At 31.7% G+C, this 27,346-nt stretch overlaps 1 protein-coding gene across 3 annotated transcripts in view; it reads right to left on the bottom strand.

Moving 5' to 3' along the window:
- The window catches only part of LOC114330762 (TBC1 domain family member 1), a 537,565-nt gene that overhangs the window by 3,316 nt on the left and 506,903 nt on the right, over positions 1-27,346 (bottom strand). For all 3 annotated transcript variants that reach the window (XM_050648467.1, XM_028280173.2, XM_028280172.2), the window contains 2 exons: positions 18,036-18,187; positions 14,796-15,048 (listed from right to left, as the gene is read on the bottom strand). In XM_050648467.1, coding sequence (XP_050504424.1) covers positions 14,796-15,048; positions 18,036-18,187 — 405 coding nt within the window. The remainder of the gene's footprint in view (positions 1-14,795; positions 15,049-18,035; positions 18,188-27,346) is intronic.

Genomic DNA, 27,346 nt, shown 5'->3' with positions numbered 1-27,346 from the left:
GTGAACTACAAAACCAAATTACGATTTTCTCTATTTTTTTAAATGGATCACCCTATATTTTATTTTTCAAAAATATTGTATTTATTATACTCTTTCATTTTTATATAGCATTCCCTATATCTAAACTTATTACTTTCGGAGATATTTTTAATTGTCTTCAACTTTCGGGAATACATTCAATTTTTCTAGTAGAAATAAGTTGGTATTGAATGATAATTTAACAAAATTATTTTTATTCAATAAATAACTAACACAAAATATAAACCATAGCAATATGCAATAAATGTATCAATAAATGTGATATTAAGGAATTATCATATTTCCCTAATATACAAGAATCATACAATTCCTACAAAAAAAATAGGTATCTTGTGTATAATAAAATTACAAGCTTATTTTTATTTAATAAACAACTCACGCAAAACATAAATCAAAACAATATACAACTAATTTAATAGTTTTTAGATTATTATATCAAAAGCATTCTAAGCCAAGAAGTTTTTAGTAACACATTCCTAATTGCAGATTGTGACCCGCAGTTATTAATAATATAATTTTCATATTAAATTTCATTAATATGCATCAAGAAATCCCTACTTTGTTAACACTCAAACTAGGTGATCTATAAATGTTTAAGGTGATATTGTTAGAGATTATGTGATTGGTCCACATTTTTTGACGGTTGAGGTTTTATACGACGGTGCTCCAGTTCTTCCAAAATTGATTTTTTTCAAGTGGGGCTATATAAAAAACCTTGTATACCAGAAGCATCCAACAACGCTTGATAATATGAAAAATAGAATAAAAGAAGCTTTTAATAATATTGACTTACAAAAATGTTAGAAATGAGGCTCGGTCATTTGAATATCGGTTACAAAATTGCATAGACGTTGAAAGTGGTCATTTTCAACATTAACTTTAGACTTATATCCTTAACATCACATTAGTTGGTACATTCATTAAATTTTGTTATGGTTTATTATTTTTTTGTTAGCTATTTATTGAATGAAAATATTTGTTATATTATTACATAATACTTAATTGTTAAGTTATTTATATTTTTAAGAATTGAATGTATTCCCGGCAAATGAAGAAAACTAAAAATATCTCAGAAACTAATAAGTTTAGGTATAGGAGAAGCTATATAAAAATGAAAGAGTATTATAAATACAATATTTAAAAAAAAATAAAATATAGGGTGATCTATTAAAAAAAATTGAGAAAATCGTAATTTTGTTTTGTAGTTTAAAAGTGCTTATAAAAATTAATGTTCTACTAAAAAATTCTTGGCTTAGAATGCTGTTGATATACCAATCTAAAAACTGTTACATCAGTTGTATATTGTTTTGATTTATGTTTCATGTAAGTTATTTATTCAATAAAAATATTCTTGTTATATTATTATATACAATAAAAAGTTTTTTTTGTAGGAATTTTACGATTCTTTTAAATTAGGGAAATATGATAATTTCTTAATATCACATTTATTGGTATATTCACTGCATATTGCTATGGTTTATATTTTGTGTTAGTTATTTATCTAATAAAAATACTTTTGTTTAATTATCACTCAATACTAACTTATTTCTACAAGAAAAATTGAATGTATTCCCGAAATTTGAAGAAAACTAAAAATATCTCGGAAAGAAATCAGTTTAGATATAGGGAATGCTATATAAAAATGAAAGAGTAAATTAAATACAATAATGTTGAAAAATAAAATATAGGGTGATCCATTTAAAAAAATAGAGAAAATCGTAATTTGGTTTTGTAGTTCACCCTGTATACAAATATTCGTCAATGATGTGAATTGGACTTAATTTAAAAACTACAGTCTATTGTTTATCTTATTACATAAAACAAATTATTGTCTACGAATTACTTCTTTGTATACAGGGTATTAATCTCATAGTGATTTCGAAATAAAAATGGTCATAACTTATTAAATACTCTGTATAGTAATGCAAAACCATATATTATATGAACAAGAATTATGAGGGGAATATAAATATGAAAAAATATATAGGGTGTCCCATTTAAAAAATTATATGTTTGATATACCACGCAGTTACTGATCACCCTGTAGAAATGGATATATTTTCCAAGCGTGGAGAATATCATTGCCTACATTTTCTTTAAATAACTTTTCTCGATATTTTATACCATAATGGAGTTATCGACCGATCCCGCACTAAAAACTCACCCTGTATATATATATATATATATATATATATATATATATATATATATATATATATATATATATATATATATATATATGCGTACATTCTGGGTTCGGCAGAGAGCGCTGCCTAACGCTAAGATGTAAATACCAAATAAATAAAAATTTAAATAAATGGTAAAAAACAGCACACATCGTTTCTATCCTGGTTACGAGTTGGTGTTCAATAGGATGATACAGCGCTGTTTCGGACTCTCGTCACTCATCAGCCATCCGAGGAGAACACGAATTCGTAACCAGAATAGACTCGACGTGTCAGAGTAAATTCACAATTTCAGTGAGGCAGTACAAGAGCGCCATCTACTCTGATGGCAGTGCCGCAGGTCATCTCAAAAAGAGAAGATTCCTGCTATCTCTTGTACCGTATAGAACGATGCGTACATTCTGGGTTCGGCAGAGAGCGCTGCCTAACGCTAAGATGTAAATACCAAATAAATAAAAATTTAAATAAATGGTAAAAAACAGCACACATCGTTTCTATCCTGGTTACGAGTTGGTGTTCAATAGGATGATACAGCGCTGTTTCGGACTCTCGTCACTCATCAGCCATCCGAGGAGAACACGAATTCGTAACCAGAATAGACTCGACGTGTCAGGGTAAATTCACAATTTCAGTGAGGCAGTACAAGAGCGCCATCTACTCTGATGGCAGTGCCGCAGGTCATCTCAAAAAGAGAAGATTCCTGCTATCTCTTGTACCGTATAGAACGATGCGTACATTCTGGGTTCGGCAGAGAGCGCTGCCTAACGCTAAGATGTAAATACCAAATAAATAAAAATTTAAATAAATGGTAAAAAAAAACAGCACACATCGTTTCTATCCTGGTTACGAGTTGGTGTTCAATAAGGATAGAAACCGTGTTCAATAAGGATAGAATTCGTAACCAGGATAGAAACGATGTGTGCTGTTTTTTACCATTTATTTAAATTTTTATTTATTTGGTATTTACATATATATATATATATATATATATATATATATATATATATATATATATATATATATATATATCTTTATCATAAATATCTTTACAGGCCCCCGTAACCGGGCGTGCAACGCGTACGGCGCACGCGGGCGTAACCCCAAAGGGGCAACAAACTTAAGGTTTGGTAAATAAGAAATATTTATTTTAAATCAGATAATCAATTTTTATATACAATTTTAATTATTTCATGAACAGCTAGAGAAATCTCAAAAATCAAATATTGTGTTATTACTGAAAAAATATTATTCCCATCCTGAAATTTTGAACTTACTCCGTGAAAACTAGTAATTTTTTTCTTTGAAGTAGATTGAATTACGCTTGGCATACCATCCAATCGATTTTATGTTGTGAACGAAAGCGACACCCAAAATAGTCAAATAAACATCAAATCACACTCCTTGACGAGTAGAAACATAAATTAACACCCATAAAACGCAACTTAGCAGTTTCACTCCCACAAAAACACTACTTGCTGGATCAAGCAGTTTTACTCGTATAATCTTTAAAAAGTGAATCTTTTATACTCGAATTTATGATAATTACCCTTAAGTAAACAAATACTCGATGAATTATGATTATGTATTTGACTTAAGTATCTTTTCCCTTCTCGTCTATGCGTTTATTAGCCACAAACGTTATTCACTGTTACTGCTGAACGGGTGGTTTTCTGCAGTGAAAGGTTTAAAATCTTATTTTATATTGGTGTTAATAATGCAATATCCGTTGGGTTTGTTCTTCCCTGATTTTAAACTTTTGTTTTCGTGTAAAAAATATTGGACAATCTTTTTTATTTGTTGTTAGTTTAAGTGGTGTGGAAATTAAATTAATTGTAAAAATGGTAAGTATCATAACCATTGCATAGAATAATAATAATCTATTTTAAATAGTTATAATCGGGTTTCCTCTAATAAAATCCACAATTGACAATTTATTTTGAAAAAAAAAGAAAATATTTATTAAGACATTGTGTCTGCGTAACTTGGAACCATATGAGAAACTTTTTTATTATTAATTTTAAGGAAAAAATTTATTCATAAAAAGCTTTGCATAGTCTAAAAATTAAAATGCAACTAAATATAAAATTATTGTGTCAATATCGAAAATTATTATTATGAAAAGTTGTTTGGAATTAATTAAAAACTATGTTTTAATATGCAATTACATCCCTTTATTTGAAATGTTTTTTCTCAAATTACAGATACCCAACGCCCTCTTCATTTATTACGAATAATGCGATAACCCTTTTATTGTTATTGATTAATTAATTAATAATAATAAAAGAGTTATCACATTATTTGTAATAACTGAAAAGGGCTAATTATTAATAATAAAAGACTTACCATATTATTATTATTTCTAATAAATGAAAAGGGCGTTGTTGAAAAGTATAATTAATGTACGATAAAAAGTTCTTTCTAAAAATCTTTTCTTGGTCTAAAATCTAAGATGCAACCATCAAATCCTATCGATTTTTTTCAATTTTATATGAGATATATGTAAATAAATATGAGTTTCGATCAAAAGTAAAGTGCCTTTCTAGATCACAATATATTTCAATTAGAAGGATGTAATTGCATATAGAAACATAGTTTTTAATGCTGAACAATTTTTCATAATACCTTTTCAATATTCTGAAAACTAAACGTACTTTGCTCTTGACCGAAATCCATATTTTTTGACGTACCTTATATAAGATTCATAAAATTTGATATTTGATGGTTGCATTCTGAGTTCTAGACAATGCACAACTTTTTATGGAGAATAACTTTTTCTCGTAAAATTAATAATAAAACAGTTTCCCATATGGTTCCTAGTTATATAGACACCCTGTATAAATTTGTTTGAAAACTTTGAAATGACAAAATATTATTGTTTATTTACTTAAATGAATATTTTTAATTTAATATGCAGGATGCTTCATTAATGTTGCAAAAACTTTAAGGGGAAAGGCGAAAAATGTTGCGTGTCAAAATTTTCAATGTGTTTTAAATGTATTCATTTTTTTCGAATCCTGAAAAAACTAGTAAGTATTTTTAAAAAATTTAAACGCAGAATGAAAGATAACGTTATTGCGGAGGGCCGACGCGACAGTCCCTTAAAATAAATAAAAAGTTTCTTTTGAATTAAATATTTGCAATTATTAAAAATCACACTAAATTTTCTGTTTTATTTTCACCCCTGTAACTTATTAAAATAAACATTATAGAAGTTTTCAGGGACTTTCGGTATAATGTGGTCTTTCATTCTGAGTTTAAATTTTCAAAAATATTTATTAGTTTTTTACATATAGTAGATTTAAAGGGCGCTAAAATATGTTCCGCACGCGGGCGCCAATCAGCTTTGCGGGGGCCCTGTATCTTTATATTAAAATCTTTATCATAAAAATCTTTATCATAAATGCGTAGAAATACCTTAAACATTTTGATAAGAATTTAAAAGCTAACTGAGAACTAACTAAGAGCTTGCTGAGTATCTAACAATTCAACATTTTGCATGTGTAAATAATATTAATGTAAATAAATTAAGTATATAAATATAACGTTCAAAATAAATAAGTTATATAAATATAACGTACAAAAATAACCACTATATATAGTTCTCATTTTTGACAGACCTCAAATAACCCATGCAATCATCAATTATTAAGCAGCGAGTATGAATACGAGTAACAACATGGCAATTAAATGCAAGTAGTATAGGTACATTATTTTTTCTACGATGATTCTCAACAAAAAAATATATATAAAGGGTACCCCCGTTAAGATAGGCAAAATGCCCTCACTCCCAGAATTCAATTTTATTAATTTTTTTACGTTCTAGGCGATTAAAAAATGAGATTATGCGGATTTTTAGCTCGCCACCCCCCTTACCCCTCCCCCCACAGTCAAAAACGTAGATTTTTAGTTTTATTTTTTTTTAGTTGGGTTGCAATTGATTTAAAAATTTCAAAAAATTCACACGTATAGTTGAAGCTTTTACACAACATGTCCATTTTTTATCCGTAGGTTGAGTGTACATAACCTCAAATTTTTTTTATATTTTTTTAAAGCTTGTAACTTTTTTCTGGAGACGGCTGCAGGTCCAATTTTTTTTGAAATTTGTGTATTTTATTAAAAACTATCCTTCTGATTTTTTTCAGATTTTTCTGTAAACTGCGCCATCTTGAAAAATCCGGAAAACTGTTTTTTTAGGGGGTTTTTGGGGATATTCTGCATTCTATAGACTTCAAAATAGATCAACTCAAGGTTTTTTTGATAGATTATGTATAATTTCAAATGACTGAGTATCTTATAATATTCAAAAATTGGGCGAAACACTTTTACACCCCCCAAAAACCATGTTGTTTTAAGTTTTGTAAGGGTTTTTGCGGGTCTAATCATATTTTTTGTAGTCGATACAGCCTGAAAAGTTTTTTTTATTTTTTTATGTTATACGTGATTAGAAAATTAAGACTCACCGCAATTTTAGCCCACCACCCCCTTCCCCCTCCCCCACATCCAAAAACGTCAATTTTTCGATTTTATTTTTTTTAAGTTGGTTTGCAATTAAATTATAAATTACAAAAAATTCACACGCACAGCTGAGGCTTTTACAAAACATCTATTTTTATGGACCCGAAGGTCAAGTGTACATAACCTCATTTTTTTTTTTTGTTTTTTTAATAGGTAAGTATAACTTTTTTTTTGGTGATGGCTGCATGTCTAATTTTTTTGTATTTTGTGTATTTTATCAACAACTATATTTCTGACTTTTTTTCAGATATTTCCGTAAGGTGCGCCATCTTCAAAAATCCGCAAAACTGGCTTTTTCGGTGGTTTTTAGGGATTTTCTCCATTTTATATGACATCACCTACTTCAAAATAGACTAACTTATGGTTTTTTATAGGTAACGTATAATTTTAAATAACTGAGTTTTTAGGGATATTCAAAAATTGTGCAAAACACCTCTAAACCCCCCAAAAACTATGTTTTTTCAAATTTTTTCAAGTTTTCTCAGCGGTTACTCATACAAGCCTGGATCCCGTGTATCAAAAGCAAGTTTATTAATAGCAAACTGAAAATTTGTTAATGGCTTAACGGTGTCTAGTCGGACAGTTTTTGATGTACGGGAACACTGGAACAGGGGAAGTTTTAACTGTTGAACAGGTTACAAGTTTCGAACGTCAGACTACGAAAGCGTCCCATCTATTTTGTTGGACAGAACTTTAAATTGATTGGTTAGCCTTTCATTAAACTCTCATGCAAAAATCAAACTGCTATTTACCACCAATATAAATCCTGTCATTTGACATGTTTTACGTGTCGTACTTATGAAAATGCCTAACATATTTGTCGGACAAAAATTTTTTCATATATTATATAAAGCTTACTATTGAATAAACTTAAAAACAACCTGCTAGTGTTTACAATCATAAACTTGCCAGGATAGCTCGTTCCACAATTAAAATTACGTTTCACAATTAAAACTTCCCCTGTTCCAGTGTTCCAATACCTACATCAAAGTTTGTCCAACTATACACCGTTAAACTATTAACAAATTTTCAGCTTGCTATTAATCAACTTTTTTGGCACATACGCGGGATCCAGGCCTAATATTTTTTGAGATGGATACAGCCTGAATATTTTTTTTATTTTTTTTTTCGTTTTATGTTTTTAAAAAATAAGCCCTAGCCCAATTTTAGCCCTCTACCCCCTCAACTTGCCCACTAAAACATAATTTTTTCGTGTTAATTTTTTTTCTCAGTATATCTGGTGCTCAGTGTGTCCTTAACTAAACTACGTTTAAGAAAATAATTTCAAATTTTTGCAATATTTTTATATAAAATAAAGATACCTATGTCATTTTCATATTTTTTTGGGTAGGATACAAAAAACAAAAATAAAACAGAATAATCAATTTAAAAAAAATACATTTTAATATATCATACTTCTTTGTTCATTAGTTTGTATTTAGTAGGTACCCTAATATTACCTTACATTATCCATATTCTAATTGCTCGCCACCGTTTGATAAATTATTCCCATTAGTTTCTTTTTGCACAAACTTACTCAAAACAGATCCTTATAACAAATCCACAAGTTGCCAAATAGTAACACGGTCGGAAAATAATTGTTTAAAACAATTTTTTAAACAAATTCAAAAAATCAATTTTTCACTTCGGACAAATTTGTTTTAGATTCTCTGGATCAATCGAAGCAAAAAAGGTCTGTTGTGATTTTTCTCTAAAATTGACTGTAGTCGAGTTATACGAGATTTAAAATTTGAAAAACGCGAAAATGACAATTTTTAAGGCTTAATAACTCGAATGAAAATTATTATTATAAAAGTCAGAAAGTGACCAAATCAAAGTTTAAAGCTCCGCACCCCTACATCAGTCTGGAGAAATTTTTGTCGTTATTTTTATTACTTAGCTATTATTTTTAATAATTAACTAAGCACGTATTGAGGCGGCCGTCAGCGAGAGAGATGTATTATACCATTCATTTGACATTTTAAAAAAATATCGATTGGAAGTCAAAAATACGTTTAAAAAAAAAATAAAAAGGAATTTTGAGGTCATATGTACACTCGACATACGGGTCCATAAATGTTTTGTAGACGCCTCATAAAATTTTTAAATTAATTGCAACTTAACTAAACAAAAAAAAAATAGAAAAATTGACGTTTTTGTGGGGGTAGGGGAAGGGGGTGTTGGGCTAAAAATGCGATGCGTCGTATTTTTTAATCACATATAACGTAAAGAAATGTAAAAAAAATATTACGGCTGTATCGATCTCAAAAAATAGTATTAAACTAGCAAAAACCCTTACCTAACTTGAAAAAATACAATTTTGGGGGGTTTAAAGGTGTGTTGCCCAATTTTTGAATATCCTAAAATACTCATTTATTTAAAATTATACATAATCTACCAACAAAACCTTCAGTTGACCTATTTGAAGTCTATAAAATGGAGAAAATCCCCAAAAATCTCCGTAAAAAACAGTTCTCCGGATTTTTCAAGATGGCGCAGTTGACGGAAAAATCTGAAAAAAATCAGAGAGATAGTTTTTGACAAAATACAGAAAGTTCAAAAAAATTGGACCTGCAGCCATCTCCAAAAAAAAGTTACAAGCTTTTGTAATTTTTGTAACTTTTTGTAATTTATAATTTAATTGCAAACCAACTTAAAAAAAATCGAAAAATTGACGTTTAGATGTGGGGAAGGGGTGGTGGGCTAAAATTTCGGTGAGTCTTAATTTTTTAATCACATATAACGTAAAAAAAAATAAAAAAAAATATTCAGGCTGTATCGACCTCAAAAAATATGATTAGACCCGCCAAAACCCTTACAAAACTTGAAAAACATGGTTTCTGGGGGGTTTAAAAGTGTTTCGCCCAATTTTTGAATATTATAAAATACTCAGTCATTTCAAATTATACATAATCAATCAACAAAACCTTGAGTTGATCTATTTTGAAGTCTATATAATGGAGAAAATCACCAAAAACCCCCTAAAAAAACAGTTTTCCGGATTTTTCAAGATGGCGCAGTTAACGGAAAAATCTGAAAAAAATCAGAGGGATAGTTTTTAATAAAATATACAAATTTCAAAAAAAAATTGGACCTGCAGCCATCTCCACAAAAAAGTATCTCCAGACAAATATGTTAGGCATTTTCATAAGTACGGCACGTAAAACATGTCAAATGACAGGATTTATATTGGTGGTAAATAGCAGTTTGATTTTTGCATGAGAGTTTAATGAAAGGCTAACCAATCAATTTAAAGTTCTGTCCAACAAAATAGATGGGACGCTTTCGTAGTCTGACGTTCGAAACTTGTAACCTGTTCAACAATTAAAACTTCCCCTGTTCCAATGTTCCCGTACATCAAAAAGTGTCCGACTAGACACCGTTAAGCTATTAACAAATTTTCAGTTTGCTAATAATAAACTTGCTTTTGATACACGGGATCCAGGCTTGTATGAGTAACCGCTGAGAAAACTTGAAAAAATTTGAAAAAACATAGTTTTTGGGGGGTTTAGAGGTGTTTTGCACAATTTTTGAATATCCCTAAAAACTCAGTTATTTAAAATTATACGTAACCTATAAAAAACCATAAGTTAGTCTATTTTGAAGTAGGTCATATAAAATGGAGAAAATCCCTAAAAACCACCGAAAAAGCCAGTTTTGCGGATTTTTGAAGATGGCGCACCTTACGGAAATATCTGAAAAAAGTCAGAAATATAGTTTTTGATAAAATACACAAAACACAAAAAAAATTAGACATGCAGCAATCACCAAAAAAAAAGTTATACGTACCTATTAAAAGAACAAAAAAAAATGAGGTTATGTACACTTGACCTTCGGGTCCATAAAAATAGATGTTTTGTAAAAGCTTCAGCTGTGCGTGTGAATTTTTTGTAATTTATAATTTAATTGCAAACCAACTTAAAAAAAATAAAATCGAAAAATTTACGTTTTTGGATGTGGGGGAGGGGGAAGTGGGTGGTGGGCTAAAATTGCGGTGAGTCTTAATTTTTTAATCACATATAACATAAAAAAAATAAAAAAAAATATTCAGGCTGTATCGACTACAAAAAATATGATTAGACCCGCAAAAACCCTTACAAAACTTTAAAAAACATGGTTTTTGGGGGGTGTAAAAGTGTTTCGCCCAATTTTTGAATATTATAAGATACTCAGTCATTTGAACTTATACATAATCTATCAAAAAAACCTTGAGTTGATCTATTTTGAAGTCTATAGAATGCAGAATATCCCCAAAAACCCCCTAAGAAAACAGTTTTCCGGATTTTACAAGATGGCGCAGTTTACGGAAAAATCTGAAAAAATCAGAGGGATAGTTTTTAATAAAATTTTCAAAAAAAAAACTGGACCTTCAGCCATCTCCAAAAAAAAGTTACAAGCTTTAAAAAAATATAAAAAAATTTGAGGTTATGTACACTTGACCTACGTGTTCATAAAAAATGGACATGTTTTGTAAAAGATTCAGCTACACGTGTGAATTTTTTGAATTTTTTAAATCAATTGCAACCCAACTAAAAAAAATTAAACCTAAAAATCTACGTTTTTGGCTGTGGGGGGAGGGGTAATGGGGGTAGCGAGCTAAAAATCCGCATAATCTCATTTTGCAATCGCCTAGAACGTGAAAAAATTAATAGAATTGAATTCTGGGAGTGAGGGCATTTTGCCTATCTTAACGGGGGGTACCCTATTTTTATATCGTAACACGAACAAATTAAGTAGTTATATAAGTAAATCAATAATTATTTAAAAATGAAAATAATCGGTTTCCTTTTGATTCAAATCAAGTCCCTTGCCATCCGCTGACACCGTGTTTCGGAGCATACCCTTTATCAAAGAGGCTTCGCAAGAAGACTTATTTGAATCAAAACGTACCGAGAAGATAGTACAAATATTTACACCGGAGTATGGATAGACTGACCTCTAACGGGAACAATGAAATGAGTAAAATGAATGTCGACAACGAATCAAGTAATCTGTTAACCCAGGTACTAAAGTACCAAACGTGCGACACTAGGAAAATATTCCAACAATGCTTCGCGGATTACCCATATGAAACGCTATCATTTTGTACTCTAATAAATACAAAGTATGGTATAACACAAAAATAAAAATAGTCGGTTTCGTTTTGATTCAAATTCAAATGTCAATATTTGAATATTTATACCATCTTCTAGGTGTGTTTTGATTCAAATCAGTCTTCTTGCGAAGCCTCTTTAATAAAGGGTAGACCCCGAAACACGGTGTCAGAGGATGGCAAGAGACTCGATTTGAATAAAAACGAAACCGATTAGTTTCATTTGTGTTTCATACCATACTCTACATTTCTCTCAATACTGACCCCCCGGAGGGAGTGTAGTTGTCGACGTGATGTCGTGAATTGTCCGTCTCCAAAGATCTCTGTATCTGGTCATTTCTTTTAACTCATGCATAGGTCTTTTGCATATTCCTGTAATTTGATCGATCCATCTTGTTGGGGATCTTCCTCGTGATCTTTGGCCTTTCACCTTTCCTTGTATAATGGGTATTTCCATGTATTCTGTGATTGCTCTCATAACATGTCCAAAGTATTTTAATTGTTGGAGATGGACTTTACTGGCAAGTCGTGTGCTAACTATTAGCTCTCTTAAAATTGAATTATTTGTCCTATGGTCGGTCCAGGGAATTCGTAGCATTCGCCTCCAACAGAACATTTCAGTGGCGTCTATCTTTCTTCTTTCCGAATTTCTCAGGGTCCAAGATTCACATCTGTAGGTCAGTATTGGGAATATTAATCAGTTGATCAACCTCATCTTTAACGCTCTTGAAATTTGACAGTCCTTCCATATTGTGGTCATTTTTGCTGTGGCGACTTTTGCTAGATCACATCTACGTTTTATTTCTTCCTGTGTAGTGACCTGGTGTTTGTGATTAATGATTTCAGATATAAGTATAAGCTCACAAACTCAAAACGATCAATTGTGGTTATGTGTGGATTATTGTTATGTAGTCTATCGACTATCATGATCTTTGTCTTTGATATGTTTAATTGCAGACCAAATATTTGACTTTCGTTTTCAACCAGTCGTATAAAATCAATCAGCTCTGCTTGACTATTTGCAAGAAGGGCTGTGTTATCTGCGAAACGTAGGTTGTTTATTTTATGACCATTATACTCTTCTCATAATAAAATCTTTCCCATATATATTGAATAATTGTGGAGATAGTATACATCCCTGCCTGACACCCCGTTCTGGATGAAATTCGTTTGAAAGTGTGTCAAGCACTTTAACTGATCCAGTAGTGTGTTCGTATAGTTCAGTAGTTATAAGCGAAATAAGGTGTTGTGGTGGTACGCCTACTTCTTTTAGTATTCGCCATAAGTGTCTCCACTTCCACTTGACCCTATCAAACGCCTTACGATAATCTCTACTCTATACATTTATTAGAGTACAAAATGATAGCGTTTCCTATGGGTAATCTGCGATGCATTGTTGGAATATTTTCCTAGCGTCGCCCATTTGATACTTTAGCACCTGGGTTAACAGACTACTTGATTCGTTGTCGACATTTATTTCACTCGTTTCAATAATTATTTGGTTGATACATTTGTATTTTGAATATTACAATTATTATTAAACTGAATTTGAGATGGCATTTTTATTGCGTTGCTTGATGAGGTTGCTGTCGTCGATGGTGTGATATGAATTTCCTTATTATTTTGGTTGTATTCGAAGGAATTTAAAATTTAGTTATCTATTTTGATTTGGTTTTGAAGGGATTCCTCAATGTAATCAAAGTTTAGAAGACTTGTAGATATAATAGCCAAAACAATATTAAATACTAAGTTTGATTTTTTTCTACTCCAGAAAGTTAACAATGGTAAATAAAAAAACAAAAACACATTTTGGAAACAATCAAATGACTCAAAAAATATGAGACCAATCCATTAGACCTGTGCAAGCTAGAACAAGGTTCTAGAATTATATAATTGATACTATGTATGAATCAATACCAATGAATGTAAAATGTACAATAAGCCAGTTACTAGCTGCAGTACGGCTAGTTTATCACTGGCAGCTTTCACAAAAGAACCTCGTACATTCTAGAGCATTGCCCGCAGTTTCATTATTCTTTTTCTCAGTCTAATATATGGGATTGTCTTTGGTTGTAATGCGAATAATTCTATGTAGCTTCTTCTTCTTCTTATTGTGTGGACATGGACATGACTTTGCCTGTTTTTCAATGGGCCTGTAGTAAGTTGTCATTTCATCGTTTTCGTGGTCTTCCCACTGACCGTCTTCCTATTTGGAAATTGTCTCTCGCCGTCCTTACTACTATATTTGTTTTCATTCGGCTTATGTAGTCGTTCCATTCTACTCTTCTGCTGTTCACCAAGTAATTAATGTTGTCCAACTTGCATCTCCGTCGTATATCTGCACTTCTAGTTCTATCCCATACTGTCTTCGAAGTGTTTTTATCTATGCTGTTTCTAGCACTTTTTTTGTCCTTTCTGTATCAGATCGTGTTTCTGCCGCATATGTCATTATTGGTCTGATGATTGTTTTGTAAATTCTGCCTTTCACTTATTTTCCGATATTTTTATTTCTCCATATTATTTCATTCAGGTAACCTGCAGCTCTGTTTGCTTTATTCACCTGATCTTCCACTTCTGTTTCGAGTTTTCCGTAGATATATAGTGTGATGCCTAGATATTTAAACTCCATGACTTTTTTTACTATCTGACCCTCCAGCTCTAATTTACACCTTATTAGATTTGCTGTTATAACCATGCATTTAATATTTTTTGGGGAAATTAACATGTTAAATTGTCTAGCGGTTATATTAAATTGGTGTAACATACGTTGTAAATCATATTCATTTTAAGAGAATTAGTATTGCGTCGTCTCCATAGCAGATTATTTGTCGATATGATTATGTCGCTATATTGATAGGTTGCTGCTATGACTATATGTGTGGCATAGTTTAGATAGCAGAATTATTTCAAAATAAAATGGAAATAGTATAGCTGACATTTTAGCGACATATAGCGATACTTACCAAAGACTCTTGTAACGAATCCTAATGGAAACTGTGAAGAAAAAACCGTCAACAACCATGGAGCTGCATACAAAGTTGGTGTAACTTCATGTTGGTCAAAATGAACATAAACATCGTGAATCTGGTCGTGTAATAATCGAGATAATTGATAAAGCTTAACTTGTAAGCTCGCCATATCCGGAAGATATTGAGTGCGCATTCCTCTTCGGAACATCAAATGTTTTAATAATAAAAAAGCTCTACTCTCTTCCATCTGAAAAATAATTTGGAAATAAATATATCGTAGTGGTAAGAATTTTTTTATAAAATGGATGGAGGCTTATGTAATTTCAAATCAGGGTGCCAAAATATGGTTTCAGTGGAACTAATAGATCACTCCAAATTTTGGCAGGTTCTGACGAGTCGACGTAGACATTATAACAAGAACCAGAGCAAGAGCCACGGAAATTCTAAGATCCTTCTAGAAGCAAGTCTAGTGACAGCAGTAGAACGAATGGGATTATATACAAATCAAAATAAACTAAATTTATGCAAACTAGCACAAACAGGAGGGCTAGAAATATTGACGGATATCTTACCTACTTCCAATGACAAAAACTTCGAATCGGTCAAAGAGTTCATATATCGACGGACATCGGTCAGCTCCAATAGCCCCCTACTATAGAAACACACTGGGGGAAATAAAAAGACGGATCATAATTTCAGGTGAAAGGTGTTATCATGGTCTATCAAAGTATTCAGCTAATAAACTCAAAAAAGTAAAAGGACTATACACCTTCCATTCAGACATCTCTTACACCCTTCTCCTCCATTGCTTTACATTCATAGTTGTATACAGGGTGAGACAAATAAAGGGCCTATTAGAAATATCTCGAGAACTAAAGGCAACAGAATAATGAAAATTTGAATTAAGGGGTTTTGAAGAGTTATCTATTTAATGAAAATATTTTCATCTATTTGCTACTTCCGGTTATACCGGAAGTTGCTTATAACTTCGTTTTTTTAATGGGACACCCTGTATATTTTTAGATTTTTGGATTCTCTTCGATGTCTTCTTTCTTAAAATATGAGGTTTTGTAATGTTATACAGGGTATTTTAAAAGATAATTACGTTTTTTTATTAATTTCGTAGCAATATTTACACCCCGTAGAATTGTAGTAGTTCGACATCTAAAACTCTACTTACGTTCAAATGATTTTTAATATAGTCTATTATTGTTAAGAATCATTAGTACAGCTAAATTTTTAATTTCAGTATACAGGGTTGGTCGAAACTCAGAATGAGTATTTTCTGAGTTTTCTTAAATGGAACACCCTGTATTTTAGTATTGTAATGAAATGATATTTTATGGTAATTTTTTATTTCTTAAGCATTCCCTATACCTAACTGCTTTAATTTGTGCTTAATTGTTAATCGCAGCAACAATTTTAACTACGTAGGTATTTTGATTGCTAAACCATTATTGGTAATTTTAAGGATCAGTCTGGATTAATATGTATTTGTTTCTAATTATTATTTGTTACTGAATTTTTTCACGGCCAACCTAATAAAATTTTACGTATTTTTTATTGCAATTAATCTTTAGCTTGAATCACCAATAACTCACAAATTAAAGCAATTAGGTATAGGGAATACTTATAAAATAAAAAAGTACCATAAAATATCATTTCATTACAATACTAAAATACAGGGTGTTCTATTTAAGAAAACTCAGAAAATATTCATTCAGAGTTTCGACCAACCCTGTATACTAAAATTTCAAAATTAGCTATACTAATGATTCTTAACAATAGTAGACTATATTAAAAATCACTTGAACGTAAGCAGAGTTTTTAATGTCAAACTATTACAATTCTACACGGTGTGAATATTGCTACGAAATTAATAAAAAAAACGTAAATATCTTTTAAAATACCCTGTATAATATTACAAAACCTCATATTTTAAGAAAGAAGATATTGAGGAGAATTCAAAAATGTAAAAATATATAGGGTGTCTCATTTAAAAAACGAAGTTATAAGCAACTTCCGGTATAACTGGAAGTTAAAAAGAGATGAAAATATTTTCATTTAATAGATCATCCTTCAAAACCGCTTCAATCCAATTTTCATGATTCTGTTGACTTTAGTTCTCGAGATATTTCTAATAGGCCAGTTATCTACCTCACCCTATATATTCTCACATATGAATCAGAGACCCAACCAAACTGTGAACTCCTCTCTATCGATTTTTGGCAGAAAGATATTCGGAGCGGTCTGTGAGAACGGAACATGATGGCGTGGATGTAACTTTGAATTGCAGAATATCTACAAAAATATAAGAAGTTTGGTGGAAAATCGATTACCACTTTAATCAAGGGAAACCGTTAAGACATGTATCGCTGGCTCCAGAATCAAACATGATAAAAGGGATTTTAACTGCGCAGTCGGTGTGAACAATACAAGACCGGACAGGCCAAAAAAGCTAAGGTGGTTAGACAGCGTAACGTAGAATCTTGGGAACATTGTTGCTGATAACTGGGTAACCCAAACAAGGAACAGAGGAGAATGTGGCGTAGACAGCTTGAGGACATTAAGGGCTTTATCGTTGTGATGCACAATATTACTGAAGAAGTTAGAACTACAACATCAAATAAGTTACTGTTTAAATTCAAAACAGCTGAAAATATAATTAAACATACCTATTTTACCCGATTTGGATTATTTTATGTAACATATCCCTGATTTAAATTTTGCTTTCAAAAAATTATTGGTCTGATGCTGTATGTACTTTTAACAACAGCATAGTCCACAAACTTCAAGTGGCTCAGACAGTTAGGGAACGGAGAACGCTCAACATTAAGCTAAGCGATCGCAAATCCCATCAAGATACAAGAAGACGATCAGAAGTAACGAATATAATACCGTGTCAAAATGGAACTAGGAAGAATCAAAGACAAACGTTGGATGAAGCGAATTGTTGAATGGTGACTAAGAGAAAATAAGAGAAGTAGAGGCAGACCTCAAACTATATGGACTGATGATCAAGCGAATGGCTGGTCATGAATTAATGCAAAAAACATCGAACAGAAACGAATGGTCACAGCTAATGGAGGCTTACATCTGACGATTGATGGAATAGCTGTTGATGATGATGATCGCAGTATGTAGGGTAAGAATTATTATTATAGTATAGCTATTATTAGTATAGCTAATTAACTTATTCATCAAACTTTTATGAAAAGTATAAATGTTACTTACATGTAGTAAAAGAATACCAGCTACAAAGCTTAAGCCCTGACAGTATCCAACATCAGGATCAAGAAGGGAATAGGCTTTCAGTAGATTAAAAAGAGCTAATTGTCCGGGTCCTAGAGGACTACTGAAGTATGAATGATTAGGAAAAGTTCTGCCTAAAAAATTAGTATAGTAAATAGTTAGTGACAATTCAGTACAATATAGTATATATACAGGGTGGGCGGAGCATTATCAGTAACTACGACATTTTTGAATACCCACCGCAGGTCAATTTTTGATGAAAGGAATATTTTACATTAACCCTTAAGCCAGGGTAATAACCATCCCAAAATTTTTTAATTGGAACAAGGATCAAATAAGACATAATTTAAAAGCCTTTTTGGTTTCCTCACAAAAAAATCCAGAAGAGATAAATCTGGCAGCCAAGGAGGCCATCCGATGCTGCCTCTCCTCCCAATTTAATGTGTAGGATTTTGGTTTAAATTATTAATGAACAGGTAGAGCACAATTTGGCGCACTGTCCTGTTAATGAACCATGGTTATAAGTTCTTAAGACTACAAATTAATGCTAGCAACTGATATTCACAAGAGGATCCTCTAATTTCATGTTCTTGATGTGTTTATATCGTATTATTTACTTTGTGTGATAAACGTAACAAAAAAAAAACAAAAGCTGTGTAAAGAAACAAACTACAGCGTAACCTCGATAAGTCGGCCCCGATAACCCGGAAGTCCGGCTAACCCGGACCGATTCTCATCAGACAAACATTTCAACAATAAAAATGTAAGTATGTAATATAATATTTGAGAGATAATGTGTATTTGTGTAATTTGAATAATTTGAGCTATACGATAGTAAAAATGACTCATGGCACACGGCGCCGGCGGCAGAGCAACGTTCGTTGTCTCGAATTATCGGAAACAACAGGCACCTGCATTATTCCTCTATCTATTTCAAACTGTCTTAGCATTGTTTAAAAAAGACCAAAAGACTATTTAAAAAATTAATTTTTAAACAATGGTCTTAGTTTTCACTCTTCTTAAATAATATAACATCGTTGCGATTGTGACTGTATTGTGTGTAATACACTCTTGTATTGTTCGCTTCCGTTTGCTTAGGTTTGTGTTTGCGTGTTTTTAGTAATTTAGATGTGTAGGTACTGTGCATATATATATTTCATGATTTTTCGATTATAACGGAGTTTATCTGTAAGTATCTCGTATTTTATTAAATTTAACCATATTCCCTGGCTAACCCGGATTTTCGCTAACCCGGATCGGCCGCGGTCCCGATTAATCCGAGTTATGGAGGTTTCACTGTAAAATCTAAACCATTTGCGTACTAAATCAATTAATTAAGCAGGTAAATACAATTGAAGCGTTTATTTAAAGAAAAACACTGTGTAGTAATAGGCCATGGTAAAGAAGAAGAGGCGTGACTTCGCACAATGAAGTTAGATATAGGTTAGAGGGTTAGAACATAAAACATGTCGTAACGTAAAGATTGTAAATCTTACTTTTATTAAATATAATATTTAATAAATACCTGAGCATTATTATTACATGGCGCAGTCAGTACAAGAGCCAAAAGTACAGTTATCCAGAATGGAAGGAAAAGTGCCAGAATCCATGAAATTCGAGGGAAACCTTCATGAAAATTTTAGACGGTTTTACCAAAATTTTGAAATGTATCTTATTGCAACTGAGAAAGATGACAAAGCCGATAGAATAAAAATTGCTTTGTTTTTAAATATGATTGGACCGGAAGGAGTTGATATATATAACATTCTCAAAATACCAGAACCTAATAAATTTGATAGTGTCATATCAGAATTTAAGAAGTATTGTGCTCCCAGAAGAAATAAAACATATGAACGTTTTGTATTTAATAAAAGAATTCAAGCTGCAGATGAACCTTTTGATAGTTATCTTATGCCCGGTTGCACCAACAGATCTTAAGCTTAAGTCGAGAATATCATAAGAATTAATATAATATAATTATAATATATTACAATGAGAATACCATAATATAATAATAGATATAATTGATAATAAGGTAAGAATCTAAAAGTATGGTGCAACGTAAGTGATATTAAAGGAGGCCCTATCTATAAGTAGAGCTTAGCTAAGCTGGAGCTTAAGATCTGTTGGTGCAACCAGGCATTAGTGATTTAAAAAAGTTGATACAAAGCTGTGAATATGATACACAGGAAGACAGCATATTGACAGATAGGTTAGTTTTAGGAACAAATGATCCATCAGTTCAAGAAAAATTATTAAATGCTCAAAAGTTAATGCTTGAAACAGCAATAGAGATATGCAGAAACTCTGAAATAACAAAAAGGCAGTTGGAATCTGTAAGAAACAATGAAAGTTTGGAAGTAAATGCAGTAAAAAATAGACAAGAAAGTGGAAATACACAAAGTGAGTTAAAATTTTTGTGTAAAAATTGCAAACGCAAACATGTAGCTGCCCAGTGCCCAGCGTTTGGAAAAAATTGCTTTAAATGTGGTGGAGCAAATCACTTTAGTAATGCCTGTTTTGCTGAAATGTCCAATCAGCAAAGATATAAAAGGCAGAATGTTAAAAAAGTTAAAGAAATTAGAAGACATGACGAGAACATTGATGGCTGTTCAACAGATGATGACATATCTGTGCATACAGTGAAAGGAGTTGGAGCAATCAACAGTAGAAATCGTAATCAATGGGTCGAAGTGGTCAACATAAACAACAAAGACATTGAGTTCAAGATGGACACTGGATCAGAAGTAAATATATTACCTAGGGATATCTTAAATGTCTTATTCAGAAACAGTAAGTACAAAATTGAAAAGTGTAATACTATGTTAGAAGCTTATGGAGGTACACGTTTGAAACCTATAGGGAAAATTACTCTAAATTGTAAGAGGTTAGATAGGAATTATAATTTAGAATTTGTAGTTGTAGATTTAAAAGTCCAGCCAATTTTGGGTTTAAAAACATGTTATTCTTTTGACTTAATTAAAGAAACACAGAGTGTGAATGTTGATGAGGAACATACTAATAAGGAACAAATATTACTAGAAAATAAAGATGTATTTGAGGGAATGGGCACATTCACAGGTTTTTGTAAAATACAATTAAAAAATGATAGTATTCCAGTAGCTAGACCAGCTAGAAGAGTACCATTTACCATAAAAAATAAGCTAAAAGAGAAATTAAGTGAATTAGAAAGTAGAAATATTATATCCAAAGTAACAGAAGCATGTGAATGGGTTAATAATATAGTTATAATTGAGAAGCCAGATGGTTCACTGCGTCTGTGTCTAGACCCTCAAGAGCTTAATAAATGTATTGTTAGGGAATATTTTGAAATTCCTAGTTTAGAGGAAATAAGTTCGAAACTGTCAGGAAAAAAATATTTTTCAGTATTAGATTTTAAAGATGGCTTTTATCAAGTTATATTAGATGAAAAATCTAGTTCCTTAACAACATTTGCAACTCCATTTGGGTGTTACAAATTTCTTAGGTTACCATTCGGTCTAAATCTGGCCCCAGAATATTTTCAAAAATTAAATTGTAAAAATTTTGGCGACATTGAAAATGTTATTATATATTTTGATGATCTATTAATTGCATCTGATTCCATGGAGGAGCATGACAAAACACTTAAAAAAGTGTTTGATAGAGCTAGGGAAAAGGGTGTAAAGTTTAAGAAATCAAAATTTGAGTTTAGACAACTGACAGTGAAGTATATGGGACACATTTTTAGCGAAGATGGTATGAAAATAGATAATGAAAGATTGAGGGCTATAAATGAGCTAAAAAATCCGTCAAACAAGAAAGAGCTTCAAAAACTGCTGGGTGTGGTAAATTATGTACGAAAATTTGTTCCAAAATTGGGTGAGATTGCAAGCCCACTGTATCAGTTACTGAAAAAGAATGTTATTTTTCAGTGGCTTGGAGTTCACAGTAAAGCACTGGAAATGATAAAACAGGAACTTGCTAAAAATATATCTCTAAAGAATTTTGATTCTAGTAAAGATATTGTAATTCAAACAGATGCGTCCCAGTTTGGTTTGGGATGTTGACTAATGCAAGATGGAAGGCCTGTTGCTTATGCTTCTAGAGGTTTAACAGGTACTGAGGAAAATTATGCTGTTATAGAGAAAGAGTTATTAGCTGTAGTATTTGCATGTCAAAAATTTCACAATTATATTTATGGTCGCTCTGTAAAATTCATAACAGATCACAAACCTAATGTAAGTATCATGAGTAAGCAAATAAGTCAAATTAGTTCTCCTAGGTTGCAACGGCTAAAACTGAAGCTACTGAGGTATAATATACAAATTCAGTATGTACCTGGTAAATATTTACATATTGCTGATTATTTGTCTAGAAACGTAAGTGATGAAAGTGCGGAGAATGATGCCGATATGAATGAAATGGTGCATTCATTAGAAAAGCATTTAAGAATGAGTGATACTAGAAAGATTCAGTTTAAAGAAGAAACAGTAAAAGATAATGTACTGAGTAAAGTCATTGAGTGTTGTCTGAGAGGGTGGAAAAATACAAAGTATGAAGGAGAGATGAAAGTTTTTCACAAGTTAAGAACTGAGTTGTTTGTTAACGATAATCTTTTATTTTTCAATGATAGAATTGTTGTACCTAAAGTTTTGCGAAAAGAGATGCTTCAAATTGTACATGAAGTTCATTTTGGTATAAATCGTTCAAGAGATCGAGCAAAAGATATCTTATTTTGGCCAGGGATGAGTGTGGATATTGCGAATGAGATACAGAGTTGCAAAATTTGTGAAAAGTATAGATATGCAAATAGTAAAGAGCCATTAATACCTCATGACATCCCGGAATTGCCATTTCAAAAATTGGGTGCTGATATTATGGAACATGGTGGCAAAGCTTATTTGGTTGTTGCTGATTATTTAACGAAGTGGCTAGAAATAATCCCTATAAGAGGTAAACAATCGTCTGATGTCATAAATGCACTCAAGCAGATATTTGCAACACATGGTATACCAGATGTAATTATAGCTGATAATATGCCTTTTGGATCATACGAATGCAAAAAGTTTGCAGATAAATTTGAGTTTAAATTTCAAACTAGTAGCCCCCATTATCCTCGATCGAATGGTTTAGCTGAGAGGTTTGTACAGATATCTAAAAATATTATTAAAAAATCAGATGACATGTGGGTTGCTCTAATGAACTATCGTAATACTCCTATTACTGATCTCAAGAGGTCACCAGCTCAACTTTTATTTGGCAGAAAACTTAAAACTAAATTACCATTTGTTGAAAAGCAAAATGATAATATCAAAGAAGTTAGGTCAAAATTAGAAGAAAGAAATAATATTTATAAGGAATATTATGATAGGCAGACAAGAAATAGGCCCGAATATAAGCAAGGTGAAAATGTGGTGTACAAGGACAATAATCAATGGAGTCCAGCTGTTATTGTAAATAAACATGAGGCTCCAAGGACTTATTTAATTGATAATGGTAAAAACATCTTAAGAAGAAACAGCTATCACTTGCGTAAGTCAAAAATTGATCCTGATATTAGGCAAACTCAGAGTTTAAGTGATGACAATATTGATACACCTAGTTGCAGTAAAGCTCAGAGTTCTGGCAGTTCAGAGTGTGATACTGATGTGAGCATGAGACCATCACGTACTATCATACAGCCTGCCAAGTATTCTGATTATATTTTATATTAGTATAGTTTACTCTGATTGTATTTTGTATTAGCATAGTTTTTTTTGTTTGATTAGTTTTGTAAAAAAAAAAGAGAAAAAGGGGAGATGTAGTAATAGGCCATGGTAAAGAAGAAGAGGCGTGACTTCGCACAATGAAGTTAGATATAGGTTAGAGGGTTAGAACATAAAACATGTCGTAACGTAAAGATTGTAAATCTTACTTTTATTAAATATAATATTTAATAAATACCTGAGCATTATTATTACACACTGGTCCAAAAATTTAAATTTTCGGAAATCAAGAAAAACTGCCCAGCTTCAATTTATTTAAAATCTTACTTTTACTAAGTGACAGTTCTTATATTCATTGGAAGGAAGAAAATATAGGTACAAACTTAGGAAAATATATTTAAAAATATAGAGGTATTGTGTTGAACAGTTTCCACCATGCTGAACTATTTCGAATACAAAAGAAACAAACATTCATCATTACTAACACAGAATGTACACAACTGATAAATTTACGGCTAAGATCATTCACGCTTAACGATGACCGTTGACTAAAGGCCGGTTTTGAAGCTACTACCTCTTATTGCACGTTTTGTTGGATATCGCATATCCTATTCGCGAACTCAAGCGAGGGTGCTGCCGCTTATTTGGAACTAGAGGAATTGGGATGAAAATGTAAACAATTCATCTCTTAATCTATGTATCAATGTCGATTGAATGCTTGTCGGGTGTGTTCATTTAATGAATGATTTATTTATATTAATTAATTACATCAATAAAAATATTAATTATATCAAAATACGTTATCCCAATTACGTCGGCCATTTTCATGCAACTGCACTGCCACTTATAGTCGATTTAGTTCGCGAATACAATAAAACGTGGCGTGTAAACAGAAAAAATAACATAATTTTGCTGTTTACACGCCACGTTTTATTGTATAGGATTTGCCTTATCCAAAAAAGCGTACAATAAGACGTAGCGTGAAAATCGGCCTTAAGATGGGACAAGTGTTGCTTTTACAACAAACAGCATGGACATCTGATGTTTTTCTAAAACTATAAAAATTTTCTACGTAGTTTTCTCCGGACATCTGAGATTTTTAAACAACTGAATGTGTCAGGTAGATAAAGAAGCTATTATTCTATGAGAACAATATACAGGGTAATTCATTAAGAATGTTCAATCTCAGAGTTGTAGATTCTAGACCTCAAAATATTAAGATTTAACCCAAATCACTTAAATAAAATATGGCTGGTTACTGAGTTACAGGGTGTTTTATTTAAAAATTTATTAAATATTTTTACCCAGTACGTTAAAACTATTTTACGTATCCTTATCATACTTGGCATAAGTGTAGGTACTGTACACCCTACGAAATTGTGATAATCAAACGTTTCTACATACTACCAGAGGCGTACGACAGGGGATAATGAATGGATGACCCTTCCCAAATTCTACGCCACTTGTGGAATTGCTATTTTTGCGCAATATTTGGATTCTTCAACACTATCTGTGTAAATAATGTACTCTTCATTAGTAACGATAAAGTCATTATTTTTCGAGATATTTGAAGTTGAAAATGAAACGGCACAGCAATTTTGTGCTATACATTGTTCCCATTCACTTTTAACTTCAAATATCTCGAAAACTAATGACTTTACCGTTACGAATAAAGAGTACATCATTTACATAGGAAGTATTGGAGAATCGAAAAATTGCGCTAAAATAGTAATTCCGCCAATGGCGTAGAATGTGGGAAGGGTCAACCATTCAATGTTCCCTGTCGTACGCCTCTGGTAGTAGTCAGAAACGTTTATTTAACATAATGTTGCATTGTGTACACTACCTACAAATAGTTAATATTTCTCCCAAATCATTTAAATAAAATGTGGCTCCTTATTGAGTTGCAGGATATTTGATTTAACAATTTAAAAATTATTTATTTGTACCCAGTACTTTAGAAGTATTTGACATATCGTTATAATACTTGCCAATAAGTGTAGGCACTGTGTATCCTGCTAAATTATGTTAAATAAACGTTTCTCGCTACTACCAGAGGCGTACTACAGGGGAAAATGAACGGTTGAGCCCTCCCAAAATCTACGCCACGGATGGAATTGCTATTTTAGCATGATTTTTAGATTCTCCAATACTTTCTATGTAAATAATATACTCTTCATTCGTAACGATAGCATTCTTAGTTTTCGAGATATTTGAAGTTAAAAATGAACGGGCTCAATACATTACCAAAATAGCTATACCGTTTCATTTTCAACTTCAAATATCTCGAAAACTAATGGCTTTATCGCTACTAATGAAGAGTATATTATTTACATATAAAGTAATGGAGAATCTAAATATTGCGCTAAAATAGCTATTCCGCCAGTGGAGTAGAATTTGGGAAGGGTCAACCATTCACTATCCCCTGTCGTACGCCTCTGGTAGTAGGCAGAAACGTTTGTTTATCATAATTTCGTATGGTGTCCAGTACCTATATTTTCTGCTAAGTATGATAAGTATACGCGAAATAGTTTTAAAGTAATGGGTGAAAAAAGTTATTAAATGTTTAAGTAAAACACCCTGTAACTCAGTAACGAGCCACATTTTATTTAAGTGATTTGGGTTAAATCTTAATATTTTGAGGTCTAGAATCTATAACTCGGAGATTGGACATTCTTAATGAATCACCCTGTATAAAGTCGAATTTGCGAAAAATGGACATGTGTTGTTTTTCAAATAAATGCTTAAATTCTAAGTTTAAATCAATTTTAAATTAATAAGATTATTAAACTGTATTTAAAAACTTAAAGAACAAAAGAGGATTCCAACAGAGTGTGATGAGGTGCGCTTCACCAGGTTATCAATTTAAACGTCGGCATATAGACCAGGGCGCATCTGTAAAAATATTAGTACATTTGGACGTTGAGAGGCGACTCAAACTTTTTTGCAGAAATTGCTTTAAAATAACTCAAATAATAATATTTGAGTTATCCTCCCTCTCAAAAAGGTCCGGAACATTGTTTAAATAATCAAATGTCAAATAATGAAGGAAACATTCGATTTTTTTTGTTCGTTTTTTTATTATAACTTTAAAAGAATTCATTTTCAGGAAAAGTTGTACCAACATAAAAGTTGCGTAATTAAATTTACTACAATACAGAATTGGTTAAAAATTTAAAAAATAGTCACCCTTGTTGCAAAATAGCAATAATTGCGAAAAAAACATACAAAATCAAGTATTGGCATTTTACGTTTTTCAACCATGTATGCTGCACTTACGACCTTCATATTTCACCCAGAAAAAGTTTATGATACAGTAAAACAATACTGTAAATTTGATTAAGATTGGTTTAATATATTTTGCAAAATACCTTTTGCAATCCAGCTTTCGCAAAAAAAATCATTTTTTCAAAATGTTACAGGACTGAAAATAAAGCAGATGGCAAGTTTAATTTTTTTTTGCTTATAGAAGTGTACTGTACCTTTCATTTGCAATTTGCAAAATTTAAATCGATTAACTACCACGGCGTCACGAATTTGTTTAAATAAACATTAATTATTGGTGCTACGCGCAGGACAGCGGATAGTTTGCTTTGATTGGGCATT

The sequence above is a fragment of the Diabrotica virgifera genome, chromosome 4, assembly GCF_917563875.1.
Source record: "Diabrotica virgifera virgifera chromosome 4, PGI_DIABVI_V3a".
NCBI classification, from domain to species: domain Eukaryota; kingdom Metazoa; phylum Arthropoda; class Insecta; order Coleoptera; family Chrysomelidae; genus Diabrotica; species Diabrotica virgifera.
The sequence above is the reverse complement of the archived record's forward strand: the minus strand, read 5'-3'. Positions and strand labels throughout refer to the sequence as shown.